Here is a 16,239-nt window from a genome sequence, read left to right as displayed (position 1 = left end):
GGGGTTGCTACTATTATTTCCTGAAATAGAGATGGAGGGCGGGGTTCCATTATTATAATGCAAATGTCACTACCTTGCCTGCAGTTTTTGGCAGGGAATTTAATTAGCAGTTGTGTAGCCATGATATAAACAGGTGGAATTTTAGGAATGCTCCAATGACACACACATAAACACACAGACACACACACACAAGAGACAAAATGAAAAGCATTTTCATTTCAAGTTTCAACTTGTTGCCATGCGCATGAGTCAATCAAAGGCAAGACATCCTGGTAAGAGACAAGATTTGTTTCTTAGTAGCCTAGCAACACAAGTGTACAATGATTTTCCCAAATCTTTACAGCTGAAAGACATGATTTGAGAGACACAAGACACAATTCATCTGTTTTCTTAGAACAGGTTCTACCACAAATGCAAACATGTAGAACTCAATATGAAAAACTACTAAAAAGTAATTAAATGACTTATGAATTATAGAAGTGACACATCCATGTGTAGAAATGGCAAGATTAAATTCCACTTAACAAGTCTCATGGGGCCTTTTGCCTCTCACTTCTGCTTTGCTATGTGATTTCCTGACACGCACTTGACTGGAGTTGGGGAATATCCCATCAAAACTGTTACAGCAAACAATGACATGCACAGCTGGAACTAAATGCAACAATATGAATTATGATCTACAGCAAACAGTAGAGACAAAGGTGGTGATTATGTTCATGTCTAAATCGGTTGCCTGCTACTGAATTTGGAACTTCACCCTGGGGGAAGCAGTCGGTCTCATCAAGAAAGGCTAAAGCTAAATACAGCATAGGCCAATGCACGTATAGTGAGACACATCCAGAGGGCACACACAAACACACAGACATACTCAGCCCATGTGACCAAAAGCTGTGTCAGATCACCCGCTGCCCAGGAGACCGCTGCAGCTGTCCTATTGATAGCTGTAATACACACAGTAGAGGGCCATTTAACACTTAAAATGGCACATAGATAACACAGCTACAAGCAATCATACCAGCAACTCTTTGGGTGGTAAGGAATAACAGCCACAGATAAATCAAAGAACAAATGTGCTGAAATGAACGTTCATTCTTTGATTTGACTATAGCCAGGCTCATAGTCAAAAGGACATGGCAGTTAAATAATACACACCGGCTTAATATGATTTTATGTGTCCTGTAGTTTTCATGTGTCCAGTAGACCAGCATGGACTTTCAAACTACCACTTGCTCTTCACTCCACCTATTCTTCTTGACCTGCCTCTGCAAGCCAAAGATATTCACTCTCACCACAGAGTGGAAGATGAAAATAACCTGATTAAAAACAAGACTTTTTAAAAGAATAACACTTCACCCCCATTGGCCCACTCCATCATTTTTTCTTTCCATGACTTGGGTGTATTTGTATATCAAGTTGCCATGTAAACATAACAGCGTCATGCTCAGAATTGGGAGGTGGGATTGGAGGGGGTTACACACAGCGATTCAGTGCAGTCATCTCTACACTTTCACTGCAGACCAGGAATATCAACCAATTTTTATTTTTTTCAAAAACTTCACAAGTCAGGTCTATTAGTCACATCTATGCACATCCAAATATTCTCACCAAGTATGTGTAAAAATGGGCGGAGATGTCTGGGAAGCTTCAATAAAAACACTGAATTCAATGCATTAATAACAACTTCCTTCCACATACAGTAGTTTTTTGCTTTTATACACATAATTATGCAAACAAAAGTTTTTGCAGTTTGCTTATCTCCCATTTCTAATTTAATTTATAACATACTGCAAAGATTCCTACTCATGCTTTAATAGCAAACATTTTCAATTGACCGAGCATATGACAGCTGTCTCGGAAAAAATTGTTCATTAGAGTTGATGTATCTCAGGGGGCAGAAATTTGGAATCCCTGAAGGGGAAGAAGTATGCAAAGGGCTCGAAATCAGTCAGAGCCACCCAAGAAAACTAATGAAAGGCAGGACTGTAAATTGAGGGGGGTGGTTGCACTACTTTCCCTTGGTTTCTCATTATTACTTCAGCCTAGATTGATATGAGCCTTCAACGATGCAGTGAGGTGAGACACTAAACCCTATGAGACCTGCAGTGTGAAAAAGAAAAAGCAAGTACTTAGCTGCTTTTGATTACAATTAGTTTCAGGTCTTGTCAACAAATACTAAAAAAAGGGGGATCAACGGGTAAATGTAAAGGTAGATGTGTATTCTAATGACTACATAGATTTGAGGAATATACAAATCACCAGAAGCGTTATAAGTGCACCATATTTATTCATTCTTTCAACACCCCTGGAAATGTCTGACATCATCAGCAGAGACTTGATCTTGACAGCTATATCAACCATAGAAACTGGTGCAAACATCAGATATTTCAGCTAAACAGGAGTATTTTGACAAACCGGCTAAGGCCACATGAGATAAGCTAAAAAGAAACTCAGTATCAATATCAAACCAGAGTACACAAGACAGCTATGGTGTATGGTGTCTGTGTTTTTAACATGTTTAAAACATTAGATCAACAACTTATGGTGATGTTCAGTGTTGTAAGAATGTAGTCCTTCTGTCTTCTGTCTCTTTAAGTCTTTTACATTCACTTTTTGTATCAGCATAGTCCCCTGATGGTTTGCTGCTATTTATTGTGTGTCTTTTGAAAGATTATTTCAACCACAAGGATATTCTCATTTCCTATATATGGTCTGTGAGAGGACTACACTGTGCATGCCTCAATGCATTTTTGCTGATCAGTACAACGGATAAGTCAAACTCAACTCCCCATGAATAGATCTCTAACAAGATTATGTGCTTAGTGTTGATAAAACTAAATGAAGTGAGTTTGCTGGTACAATACGGTGAAATATGGAATGCATCCAGTATTGTGTAAAAAATAACTACCAGCAGTAATTTAAAAAATACTAGTGTTTTAGCTAAGTAATGTTCAACATGAGTAATGTTCTTCATAAATCCTCACTTGTGTCCTGATTATGTATGCAAACCACAAATGTAAAACTCTACGACAATAACACACAATTAATTAGATTGCCCTCATTAGGCGCATGTAAAAACACTCACACAGAGTTAAGAGAGACAATTAAGACTTTCAATGGATGAAACTTAAAAAGTTAATACAGTTCTTTGAAAGCACCGTATAAAAGTTAATATGTTTTTGCCATTCCATGCTAACATGCAGAAAAACTTAACAAATATTTGTCATCGTTGCCTTGCTATCGATTTACCAAACAATTACGAACCAATTAGCTGGTTTAAACTGTCATAGTATATACTGATAGTCATACAACAGTTTTAAAAAAGTACAAGACAAAATGAACGTTTTTAATTATATAATAGAAGTATCCGTCGAGTGTCAACGGCTGTAATACCACACATGAAACATAAAGTAGTGGCGAGCACCGCTCTGCATTGAAAGTTGAGAACGCTCTCGTCCCTGTAGTCACTCAGCAGCCGTTAGTTCCACTTTGAACCTCTAAGTTATTGTTGCTAACAGTAACAAACACTATCTCCACCTGTTTGATTGCAGCTCCAACAGGGAGAGAAGTTTGTCCGTGTTGAGACGGACCAGACTATAAACGTAAAAAAAGGCTAAGAAAACATTTTCTCCCGGGGGTTTCGCTCTCTGTCGCTACTGTAAGTTAGCATTAGCTCTAGCTCCTCCGGTTACGGAACCAGTGACCATCCACCTAGCGTTCAAAGTGCGTTCACGCTTTACGATAGTGCGCTGCTGAAAACCGCAGCAACAAGTGTTGACTAGTGTGACTAAAGCACTGCACACAAAAAAATACTAGACGAATTAGACAACAAAACAGGAAAATACGCCTCCCATGTTAACTTCAAGGTGTAGGAGAAACGTCTCCCCAACAGTTTAGGTGAGCGTCCCTTTAAGTAAAGAGTGGACATCGACTCTTAACTTGGGGCGGAGACCACACAAGCATGGGAAAGTTGTGTTGTGTAAAACAAAATGTAAAGGTGGAGCATTTTCGAGACAATTAAGTTTGTACAGACAACTGCAGAGATAGTCACCTGTGTGTGGAGAAAAGTTGTACCCCGGTTCAGCTTTTCCGTTCGTCCAGATGCTGCTGCTGCTGCTGCTTCTGTTGCTGCTGTGGATCAGTGTTGCGCCCGTTGGTAAGTAACTGTCTCCACGGCTACAGTCACTATGGCGCAACGGGGTCTCGAGGCAACTGTTGCTATCCTAGAATGTCTACGTCACGACATAGGAGGCGCAAAACGAAGAGCCTCGCCCTCTTCTCGTCTACATTTAGACGTATGTATAGAATTAGCCACCAGAGGACGCCCTCGGCTAAGAAAATTGTGTGAAATAATTTATTTTCGTTAAATTTCACAAGTAGCTTTTCTCGTCTTTCTTTGGACTGTCACCCGCTATTTTACATGTTTATCTTTGAGTCATTTCTGCATCCAAATTTCTGTCGCGCCTCCCATCAAAATCTCTTCCCCGTGAGTTCTACAGGCAACATAATTTGAGACAAATAATAATATAGATACAATCCAATTCCTAGTGAAGTCTAGAGAATAAAAACATACATAAAATTACTTTTTTGTTTACTTATTTCTTTATTTGACCTTGAAAAAAAGAAATATAAATATACGATATTTAAAAAACAAAGATCAATACGTAGACCTACAAAATGACGTTTTTAATTGCTATAGACTTTGATAAACAGATCTTTGATCTATCTGTATTTGTTATTTAATATATCAAACCTCCACTTGCGTTAAGTTTTCTCGGGTCTGATATTTGTGCTTTGATTTCGGGGCGTTGATGTTGTGTTTCAGAATCCGACCACGTGGAGGCAGTATAATACTATGGTTAAATATTGTTGCGCCATGTACTATCCTTCAAAAGGTGCAACAACATATCCAAAGAATTATTAAATTAATTTAAATTGACATTTGTGCAGACAACAACTATAATTACGTTTGGTCAAGTGGCTCGAGTTTGACTTAACACAAACAAAAGACAAACGCTTCAAGTACATTTTAATATTTAACGCAAAATATAATCAAGAGAACATGCTATTCACACATCCCAAAATGTTTTATAAGTAGACATTTTAAAAGCTTACACTTTTTTATATTCAACGTAACTAAACGTAACGATAACTTTTTAGTGAATGTTAAATTATTTATCAGTTCCGCTTATTGTTTGCTCTGCATGAAAGCTTAACAGGTCAACAGCAGTGCGTGGTTAAGGAAAGAATGTCAATGACCGCCAGTAACCTCGGTGTAGTCCGCATCATTACTGTCATATCCCTGCAGTCAGTGTGTGCGCATGCGTAGATTGGCTCAGCAGACTGTCACGTGACGCGGTGGCGTGGCGCGGTCGCAGTGGCTTTTGCATCTTTCCTGTCAATTGGTTGAGAGATATCGTTCTATAAAAACAGTAATGTCCCACATTCTTTAAAGTTATGTTAATTATTGTGCATTTCTGCCAAACTACCTCACATGTTTCTATGAAGACATTAATCATAATCAATCATTGTTATTTGTCTTCACAATTTCCAGTGTCTAAATATATGCTGTTCTTTTTCGTTTGTTTGTTTGTTTCACAAATTCAACTTGAATCGTAGGTTTTGCTAACAGAGTCATACTAAAGACTAGGTCAATAGCATTTCTAGCTTCTAAAAATAGTCAATATGTGTTTGTGGCTTAGACTATCGGAGCCAGAATATGCAAATTTAGCTTGATACGGTTTTGGGAGAGATGTTTGCATTTTAGAAGTGTCGGCCTACTCTTAAAGTGTACCTATACTAACATACTGACACTCCTACCTGATCGAGGATGTGCCATTTGCTTCTCTACTAGTGCAGCACAGCTGTTTATTAAGCTGTTTATTCAGGTAACACACTGCTAACCACAGAAAGAACACCCAGGTTTTTTCTTGGTGCTCGACCATATGTCCTTAAACTGGGTCTGACTTTGACTCAAACATGTATAGTTGGATCACTGTTTAGTGTCTGATACGTGCTGGTTTTTCCATATCTGCCAGTTTGGTGTATGCTACCTTACTGCGCTCGCACACACTCACATACACAAAACATTGTGCAAGAGGCCATCAGATTCCTTGAATGTACTGGCAGCCATTTCTCACCTTATTATGGGAAGCCCTCCTGGTCTAACCCCACATTGTAGAACAGGTGGGGGAAAACACACACTGACTCATTGCCATTTAAAGGTAAAAGCAAAGAAACCAGTCGTTCAGAACAGGGAGGCATTTTGAACCAAATATCAATCCTAATTATTTTGCTCAGAAAATAATTTTAAACTTACCTGATTTATTATTTACCTTATTTTGTTAGTTTTGTTATTTTGAAAGCATTGTACAAAGATCAAAGGACATTTACAAATTATAGTACCTAATTCTTCTGGTTTTCTTAACGTACAGTATCATGCTTACATTAAATACATACTTTTGTTTGAAAACTGTTGACTGAAAATGGAGTTAGTGTTTCAATATTTTTTTTATTTAAGTCACAGGATGTTGATGTCTCTACAAAATGTAAAAGAAGTACCTGAAGAACCTGCTACAGAAAACCCAGTCCACTGTAACCTCAGCTGCTGTGGTGAGTGTGCTGGGGAGTGATGGGGGATGGGGCCTTTAGTTTGACAGCATCATCTGTCATGAGAAAACAGCTCATTGTAGTGTGGATCCAAAATGAATGAATGAATACATAAATGAATGGGTTAATGATTTCATCTTCTAAATGGCACATAACAGTTTGAATGCAGTTCAAAAAACCTCCATAAGTAAATTATTATTTTTTATTTACCAAAAACAGACTGTGTAGCTCGACACATATAATAATAATATATAGTGCCTTCATTTTGAAAAGTTTGGAATTAAAAATCAACTCCGCACAATTAAGCCGAAACACCGGTTTAAATTATTATTTAGAGTCTTCATTTTCCTTTTTTGAAATAAAATTGTGACTCCATGCTGAGGAAAAACGTAAACAGAATAGGTTTAAATTTCCAGACATGCCGTTAAAAATAACTATCGCATCAATATAAAAAAAATTGTAATTTGTCATTAACTTTACTGTATATAATTCTACACTACTATACTGTCTGTGTAACGCTGGTCAATGATACTTGTTTCGTTGTATCTCACTAGTTTTGTCGCATTGTTGTGACTTTGAAAATCTCGATGTACTTGAAAAACTTGTTCCTTGAGAAAGTTCCGCATCGAGTTCAAATACACAGCGAGGAAGGGGAAAAAACGTCATCATACACACGCGTCTTCTCCGCCATTTTGGCTGTGTCACCATATATGGAGTACCATGTTGTGGTGTGAGCAGTTTCGACCAATCAGGTGTCAGTGTATGCGTTCGTGTGGGGAAGGGGAATTCAGGGTGGGGTTACGTTTGGGGGAGGGAGATACTGAAAGGCCGGCAGTCGTTAGCAAATGAATGGTTTGAAACCTGTACACAGAAGCTCTGGGCGCGTAGTGGATGCTAACTCTGACGATTTAAATCTACGGCAGCATTTTGCACAACCGGTTCAGGAACTGTGACTATATTTTCATAACAGAAAATAAACCAGCAGGGGGAAGAAGAACTTCGTAGATATGCAGTGTGAGTATTTTAATCCCATTTTAATTCTCGATTTATTTGAGTGTTATAGCTTCAGCGGAATAGCAAATGGAATTTCAAATTTAAAGTCGGATTAAATCCGAATTTTTACAACATTCATTTGTAAATTTTATATAGTCATTCTTGTCTGACGTATGTGAATACCATATTTGATTGCGTTTATGCCAACGAGGCCTTTGCTTCTGCTATTATAGTATCTTTGAGTGTGATTTAGTCTAAACATTATCATTAAATGAATACGTAAATGTGCAGTTTATCATTATTTAAATATATTACAAGCAGAGTTTTAATGTAAAAAAGCTCAATATTCTGTGTCTCAGTATTTACTTGATGAATACAAGGCGAGCTGCTGGCTTTGGGTGTAACCCAACCAACAGATATGTACAAATTTGCCTGGTGACAGCAAATGTTTCAAATAGCTTTTTCAACCCTACTACATTTTAACATTTTTTTTGCAATGTTGCCTGGGCTCGTACTAAAGGATGGGATTTTATACAATATGTTTGAGTATTCTGTGGATTAATTCATCAGATGAGCTCCACCCTCTCCCATCCCTTCAGCTTTAAATGCCTTATCATCACATATTTGCTACTGCCAGTAAATTACCTTTTAAAGGGGCTGTTAAATATGACTTAATAAAACACCATCACATTTAAAATCAAGGTGATGGATGAGTGTGTACAATTTACTCCCTTTTGAGATGAGGGCTGTTTTTCATTTCCTCTGCACAGAATCAAACTTTATCAGGTGACAAATCTCGCCATTGTTTGTTGATTTGTAGATGTTCTGTCAGGTCATTGTAGATTTGTAATATGCTATAATTCTGTGAGGCGATTTGTAGATGTTCTGTCAAGTCATTGTAGTTTTGTAATATGCTATAATTCTGTGAGGCTGGGGCTAGTGTTATTTTGTTAACTTAGGTGCTTAAGGTTTGAATGTTGGATATTTCACAAATCATGTCCATGTCTAGATCACGCCCAGGCTTGAATTCAGCCTTTTTGGATCCAATAGGGACTGGGGCTAGTGTTATTTTCTTAACTTAGGTGCTTAAGGTTTGAATGTTGGATATTTCACAAATCATGTCCATGTCTAGATCACGCCCAGGCTTGAATTCAGCCTTTTTGGATCCAATAGGGACAGCAGCTGTGCAGTGATGCAGCTGTGCAGTGATGCAGCTGGTGCAGAAGAATTACATTGCAGTAGTCTGAATCAGTTTCTCAGTTGTGTTGTATCAGACAATCAAATGAAGTCTGCTGTCATATTTTGGACGCAGTGTGAGAAAAGTGAGCCAAAGCTAAAAGGAGAGGCAGGGTTGGGTGTTCAGTCTAACAGGTGTATTAACATATTTCCTGATTGCAAGCAATGTGTTAGTCTTTAATTCATCAAGTCTAGTCTGAGGACTAATCTGTCACTAGTACTTAATCTTAATCCTGCTGTGATTGCACGAATGCAGTAAGGGGTTTTTAAAAGTTTATGAAATGATTAATCCTTCAGATATGTCATCATTTGGCATTAGTTTTGTGGCCACATGAAAAGAAAGCTAAACCGAAGCTTATGAGAAGCCTTCTCGTTATTTTGGACAAATAGAAAATAGAATTTTGACAAGAATTATGATTTCCTAATTCCATTTTGTTGAGCAGAAATGAATGTGATAGTGACCCAGCGTCTTTAGGGTCACTTCTTACTGTACTGCCCCCCTTGGATCCCAATGGCACAGCCTTACAGGACAAACTGAAACCGTCTTTCAGGGTATACCACTTGTAAGGCTAAACAAATGAACAGCCGTCTATGTAAAGAATCTGCAGCTGCAGACGAGCGTATGTCCACGTGAGCAGCACTTAGATCACATTGACATGTCTGTCTTTCTGGGTTGTAATGAGCTGCTGACACCTTCTTGGGATCAGCTGGCTGTTTTCCCCATGACTTGACTAGAACTGATTTTTTTTTGTTAACATCTCTGACTATGGGTCATGATAGGCCACATGATTGCTATTTATATCCAATGGGTTAGGGCTTTTTGGCCTTGACAGAGCCTGTTTCTCTTCACTTGACTAATTGTGGCTGACAGTGGAATTATGTTTCTGCACTGCCACAACAGGCAGACAAAGCTGTTGTTTTGACTTTCATTCTGCTTAAAAAAAACAATTCAGATTTGTGATTCACCAAAGAGAAGTGCATGCAACATCAGCAGCTGGAATGTGAGAGGGAGGGAGGAAGGGACAGAATGTCACGAAGGTGTGGCTTTAACAGAGGTGATGTTGTATTGTAAGGGAGGCTTTGACGTTGTTTCCTATAGTTGTAATGGCCTTCTGACTCTGCCTGTTGTTATGCATCTCATTATTTAAAAAAAAACAAAACATTGATCTCACTTTAAAGAAATCACTAATGCGAAAGTAAAAACAATTTCAAGGACTGAAGTCAATATTTCTACGAGTGTATTATTCTTGGCGAAATGTCCATTTTGACACAAGACTGTCCATCATTTTGAACAGGGCAGGTGCAGTTTATGTACAGAAGATATTTACCCAGCAGCTCATAAAGTTGGCCATAAAACCTAATAAAAGATGAGGTGAAGCTTAACGTAGTGAGTATAATGACTGTGTTACTAGTCACAATATGCCGGCAGTGTTTAAAGCCCCACATAAGAAGGATGAAACATAACCTTTAAGTACAGGTGCAGGAAAGAAAATCCTGAGTTCATCTTACAGCTTGGTGTGAGTCTTGCGACAACTGCAAGCGACCCGCTGTCGCATGTTGATGTTACTTTCACAATGAGACCAGTAGTCACTCCCCCCCCCAATGGTTTTCTGGATTTTACACTCTTGCCCCATGATCCTCAACAGATCACATGGTAGAAGAAGTTATTATTTATGGACCAAATTTTTTTTTTATTATTGATATTTTGTAATGAAAAATATAAACAACATTGTTTTTTGTGGATGTTGTCCAATCATTAATTCATCATCAGTGATCCAGTTTACTGGATTAGTGGAGCATAGTTAAGCACAGTATTTGACGCTGCTCCTCCTTCTTGACAGCGACCCTGAGCCAATTGATGTTCTTGTCAAATATAACTAACGATCGCTGACACGCTTGTCCCTGCAGTGACCGTGTGTGAGTCCAGCACTGATGGAGTGGTGATAGAACATCCCAGAGCTAACGGCCTTGTGGAGGCATCCTGTGGAGCCTCTCTCGATGGAAATGTGGACACAGCAAAGTATGTCCTTGGAAATACTTGTAGAGAAACAACCTAACCCCAGTTTGACATGTGTCCATGACTGGAAAATAGAAATGTGTGTAATAGAAATATTTTTTTCGAATTAGGATAATGTTTTTTTTCTAATCCATAAAATTGCCATTATTCTTGATTTTTTTTTTTTTGCCTTTTAGACATTTAAAGAAATGCTTCAAGTCAACCACGTGTAAATAAAACTTCCATTTAGTGTTTAATAGATAGTTGTTTATACAGTTAATGGATTAGTTCCACTGTAGTCAGGGTCTTTCCCTTGGTAATTTCCTGATTAAGTGACATCTTTTTTTCCACTTGTTTACGTAGTGAATCTTCAGAGGAAGAGTCCACCGGGGAAAGAGAGGAAGAGAATGTTGCGCATAATGAAGTCATGAGCAGCAGCACTAAGACCACAGTATTGAATACGGAAACAGGTGAGAGCCAGAGAAAACAAGTGTTTGGACTAATTTTTTTTTTATCTGAGTCTTGAGGGATTTCATTGTCGGGGAAAGGGCAACAGCGTTGTAATGAAATTAAAGAGTGAAGATTTGGACACGTAACTATTGGGCACAATTATTGTGTTGCTGGGTTGGTTCCAGTCCACACCAGTTATCCTGATGGTTTTCCTCAGGAAGCTGTTGCAGTGCTTCATCATGACTTTTCTTTGTCCTGTTTTTTTCCACATGCTCTGCTGCCTTTCCTTCCTGCTTCAGCCGCGGAAGAAAAACCCTGACACACTGAACACACACTTCACAATATAGTAACAGTTGTTACAGATCAAATGTCTTAGGACCAAGACCTCATAAAAAGACTACTGTGTACAAACTTTATTTATCTGTCTGATCAGTGGCACAGACATGTTAGGTTTACATTAGAAAAAAATGGGTATATGGAAAATATGTTACCAATGAATAGGACAAACACACACGGTAGTCCGACTTACTTCCTTCATGCGTTCATAAAGCCATAAAGTAAAGGTCTGCTTTTAATTCTGCAGGATGTACAAATATTTAAAGTCATGTTTTAGTGTTTTAGAGAAACAGTAGCATATGTTTACAGTACAAATAAGGATTCTACTGAAGGTCACTGTTTATGGCCTTATTCGTGGTTAAACATTTTTTTTCCTTTTATAAGTCACATTTTCATATACAAATGGCTGAAGGGGCATGTTTTAAACTCGATCCTTTGTTAACTGTTGAGTTTCAAAATGTGTTTGTTCCTCTTAACCACTAGGATTATTGTAGTTCTTTGTAGATCTGTACAAGTCTTTAAAACTTGGAGAACAAAAAAGCTCATTCGTTTTTATCAATGCTTCTCTCACATATTTCAGTTAATGCCCAGCGCCCAAACTCCCTGTCAGTTCCTGCAGCATCAGACTTGAGACTGTGGACTTCACAGGAAGACGGAGAGGTGAAATTGAGAATGGAAGATTCCGGGCTCGCTGCCGAGACTCCATTGACCGTTGACCAGTTGTTCACATCAGCTGTAGACAAATTTGGAGACTTCACAGCACTGGTTTGGAAGGATGGCGACCAACAGAAGAGACTCAACTACAGAGAGTACCACCAGAACTGTCGCATTGCTGCCAAGAGCTTCCTCAAAGTAGGTTCATGAATATCATTTTTTTCCTACATCCACAACATATATGAATATGTTGATTACATCCTATTGTGGTCTAAAAGAATAAATGTTGACTTGCATACTTGCAAACCAGAGAACGAAATGAAATAACAGTGCAAAGGCGTCAGATTTAAATGTCAGCCAGACTGTGAGGCTGCTCGAGACAGAAAATAGCATTGTTTCTAATGAAAGTCAAAACTGTTGGTCACCATAGAGATCTGGCCATGCGTGATGCATTCACATTTACCTCTGTGTACAGTGTACACACTGACACCAAAACCTCACTGAATCTCATACTGTAGGTTAGAGCTGGTTGACGTACAGTATATTTTCTAAATGGTAATTTACATTTTTTCTTTTGTTATAGCTTGGTTTGGAACGTTACCACGGTGTTTGCATCCTGGGCTTCAACTCAGCAGAGTGGTTCATGGCTGACATCGGAGCCATTTATGCCGGGTGAGTCTGTTTCACCTTCATCTTTATATGATTTGTCAACAGTGTTTTACACAGCCCAGCTTTACTGTCACAGCTGGACAGGGAATTAGGAAACACATCCAGTCCTGGATGAACTGTTTGAAGGTTTGAATAGAAAATTAACTCTGTGACTTTTACTGCTGTGTTTGTTACAGTGGATTTGCTGTGGGCATCTACACCACCAACTCTCCTGAGGCATGCCAGTATGTAGCAGAAAACTGCAAGGCCAATGTAATTGTGGTGGAAAACCACAAACAGCTGGAGAAAATTCTGCAGGTGAGACCAGCAATAGATATTTAAAACACGATCTTGTCGTCTACTTTAGGTGATTCAGTTGGCTAAAGACAATTAGTGATGCTCTGCACATTAGTGTGGCTGTTTTCCTCAACCACAGAACAGTGTGGTTTGGAGCTCTAGTGTGTTGTAGTGTGTAGCATCAACTTCCTCATTGACCATTGGCTTGTTTTGTTTTCACAGATTGAAGACAAGCTGCCCCACTTGAAAGCCATTATCCAGTACAAAGATGCACTCAAAGAAAAGAGACCAAATCTGTATACGGTGAGTTTAAATATTAGGGAAAAGAAAACAATTCATACCTTGGTTTAAAGTGCATAAGATTACAGATTTTTTATTTGTTTCTTTTTTTTGCACCACAGTGGGCAGAGTTTATGGACCTGGGGCGTAATGAGCCTGATGCTCCCCTTGATGCCATCCTCTCCAGCCAGAAACCAAACCAGTGCTGTACCCTCATCTACACATCAGGAACAACAGGCCAACCCAAAGGAGTCATGCTGAGCCATGACAATGTAAGTCACAGTGTTTTGTTTTCTACCACCGTCTAACCTGTGTGCAACCATCTCATCTTGTTGTGCTTTCACCTCTCTGTCAGTATGGACATAATTACAAATTAAAACTTCTCTAAACCCTAAAACCAAATTGACATGAAGAGAATATCAGATTATTTCCCCCTACAAGCAATGGAAAAGTCTCCATTTAATAAAAAATCGCACCAGCTCGACTTCCGAATGCTCTCCAATAATATTTCCTTACTCCTGTGACTGTTTTGTTTTTAATTTGTATGCTGCCTTTCAACATGTTTTTTGTGTACTTGCCATTGTTTTGTCAATTCAGCCTTTTCTCCATTAGCCTTTTCTTTAATAACGTCTAACTTTTTTTTTTAATTAAAACGTTTATTCTCCTTCAGGTGACATGGACCACACATTCCATCAGCCGCCATGTAAAGTTGACAGAAGCCACTGAGGCTCAGGAGGTGGTAGTGAGCTACCTGCCCCTGAGCCACATTGCAGCTCAGATGGTGGACATCTGGAGCACCATGAAGGTCGGAGGAGTAACTTATTTTGCTGATCCAGATGCCCTCAAGGTAAGATGGTACTTGTGTTTTGACACATAACAATGATAGTCCAGAGAAACATCGCCCCTCTCCCAACTATTGACACGGTTATGTTCAATGGTTGTCAAAAGGATTTTTCTCTCTCTCTCTTCATTAGGGTTCTTTAGTCAACACCTTGAAGGAGGCTCGTCCCACTGTCTTCATGGGTGTCCCACGTGTCTGGGAAAAGATGCAGGAAAGGATGAGATCAGTGGCAGCAAAATCTTCAACAGTGCGCAGGAAAGTGGCTGCTTGGGCTAAAGATGTTGGTCTTCAAACAAATCTCGCCAAAATGAACCAGTAGGTGGACGCCATGAAATTATTGCTTTATTTGGATTTGGAAGGGTTAGAGCTGTCTCCACAATTGTTCCCTTAAATCTTAAAAAAGCTTACAAGGTGGATCCTTAATGTAATACAATTTCATTCATGCTAAAATCCAGAAGAATTTTAAGAAACCCTGAAAAAGTTAAATAAAAACAGGGCTTCACAAGTTGTCAGAAACATGTTAAAGTAACAAAGTAATTTCATACAAGAAAATCTTCATACTTTGAAGATTTTGACCATACCTGTATTTGGTCAAGTCTGATAAGCAAACTTTTATTTTCTTCAGAAATGGATCTGTTACTCGCAAACCTCTCAGCTACCAAGTTGCCAAAAAGCTTGTATTTAAAAAGGTGCGTAATGCTCTGGGCTTGGACCGCTGCAAAAAGTGCTACACAGGGGCTGCACCCATCACCAAAGACACCCTGGAGTTCTTCCTCAGTCTGGATATCCCACTGTACGAGCTGTACGGTATGAGTGAATGTTCCGGACCTCATACTATCTCCCTTCACAATGCCTTTAGACTTACCAGGTGAGGTTTTTACTTATTAAATTGGGGAAAAAAGTTATATAGTACTAAAGGTGCATGTTATTAAAAAAAAACCTATGCTTCGGAAATAACCAAGAACACACTTTCTCACAGCTGTGGTAAAGAGATTGTAGCGTGCAAAACAAAGTTTCACCAGCCAGACCAGGACGGAATCGGTGAAATTTGCTTCTGGGGTCGACATGTCTTCATGGGTTACCTCAACATGCCTGATAAGACAGAAGAGGCTCTGGATGCAGATGGTTGGCTGCTCTCAGGTGACCTTGGCAAACAAGACAAGAATGGATTTCTGTACATCACCGGAAGAATTAAAGGTATTATTTCCTCTCAGATTCATGTTCGTTTTTTTTTTTTTGCAGCCCTTTGTCAGTTATTGGAGTATTGTCTTTTCTAGTATTTATTCTTACTTAAATCTGTGTTTTAATTTCAGAGCTGATCATCACAGCAGGAGGAGAAAACATCCCTCCAGTTCCCATCGAGGATGCAGTCAAAGAGGTAGTGCCACTGATCAGCAACGCCATGTTGATTGGAGACAGGAAGAAGTTTCTGTCCATGCTGCTCACTGTTAAGGTAAAAGCAGATGGAGAATGTTTGTGTATGTGTCTGTCTGTGTGTGTCTGTGTCTGCGTGTGTCTGTATGCGTGCGTTTGTGTGTGTTTGTAGCTATGTCCATTTTTTGTGGTTAAAATTCAGAAAAAATATACTTTTTGGGTTTGTCAACTTTTGATCACAGTGAAATCCTATACCTATAATTTCCCGAACAAATCTCCGAAAATAAAAGTTTCTCAAAAATTACTAAAAATGCACTCATTTTCCTTAAAATACTTAGCTATGTCCATTTTTGTTGTTAAAATTAAGAAAAAATATACTTTTGGGGTTTGCCAACTTTTGATCACAGTGAAATACTATACCTATAATTTCCTGAACAAATCTCCGAAAATAAAAGTTTCTCAAAAATGACTAAAAATGCACTCATTTTCCTTAAAATACTTAGCTATGTCCATTTTTGTGGTTAAAATT

General features: G+C 38.7%; 2 protein-coding genes across 6 annotated transcripts in view; one reads left to right on the top strand and one right to left on the bottom strand.

The window, feature by feature from the left end:
* rfx2 (regulatory factor X, 2 (influences HLA class II expression)) overlaps positions 1–4,608 on the bottom strand; it is a 24,582-nt gene extending 19,974 nt beyond the window's left edge. For 2 of the 3 annotated variants that reach the window (XM_008332965.3, XM_008332973.3), the window contains exon 1: positions 4,049–4,608. The gene's annotated coding sequence lies outside the window, so the exon portion shown is untranslated. The remainder of the gene's footprint in view (positions 1–4,048) is intronic. The other variant, XM_008332982.3, reaches the window with a different exon arrangement.
* The window catches only part of LOC103395324 (long-chain-fatty-acid--CoA ligase ACSBG2-like), a 32,621-nt gene that overhangs the window by 6,673 nt on the left and 9,709 nt on the right, over positions 1–16,239 (top strand). Inside the window, exons 3-15 of one of the 3 annotated variants that reach the window (XM_025054146.1) lie at positions 6,518–6,609; positions 10,744–10,855; positions 11,195–11,301; positions 12,198–12,469; positions 12,855–12,943; positions 13,117–13,237; positions 13,439–13,519; positions 13,618–13,767; positions 14,166–14,342; positions 14,470–14,651; positions 14,962–15,204; positions 15,316–15,533; positions 15,650–15,789. In XM_025054146.1, coding sequence (XP_024909914.1) covers positions 6,525–6,609; positions 10,744–10,855; positions 11,195–11,301; positions 12,198–12,469; positions 12,855–12,943; positions 13,117–13,237; positions 13,439–13,519; positions 13,618–13,767; positions 14,166–14,342; positions 14,470–14,651; positions 14,962–15,204; positions 15,316–15,533; positions 15,650–15,789 — 1,977 coding nt within the window. In that variant the 5' untranslated portion in view covers positions 6,518–6,524. Of the gene's footprint in view, positions 1–6,517; positions 6,610–7,408; positions 7,621–10,743; positions 10,856–11,194; positions 11,302–12,197; positions 12,470–12,854; positions 12,944–13,116; positions 13,238–13,438; positions 13,520–13,617; positions 13,768–14,165; positions 14,343–14,469; positions 14,652–14,961; positions 15,205–15,315; positions 15,534–15,649; positions 15,790–16,239 lie in introns of those variants that run through there. The other 2 variants (XM_008332994.3, XM_025054147.1) reach the window with 2 other exon arrangements.

Source organism: Cynoglossus semilaevis, chromosome 2, assembly GCF_000523025.1.
Source record: "Cynoglossus semilaevis isolate Cse_v1.0 chromosome 2, Cse_v1.0, whole genome shotgun sequence".
Lineage (NCBI taxonomy): Eukaryota > Metazoa > Chordata > Actinopteri > Pleuronectiformes > Cynoglossidae > Cynoglossus > Cynoglossus semilaevis.
This window is presented reverse-complemented; position numbering and strand designations above follow the sequence as displayed.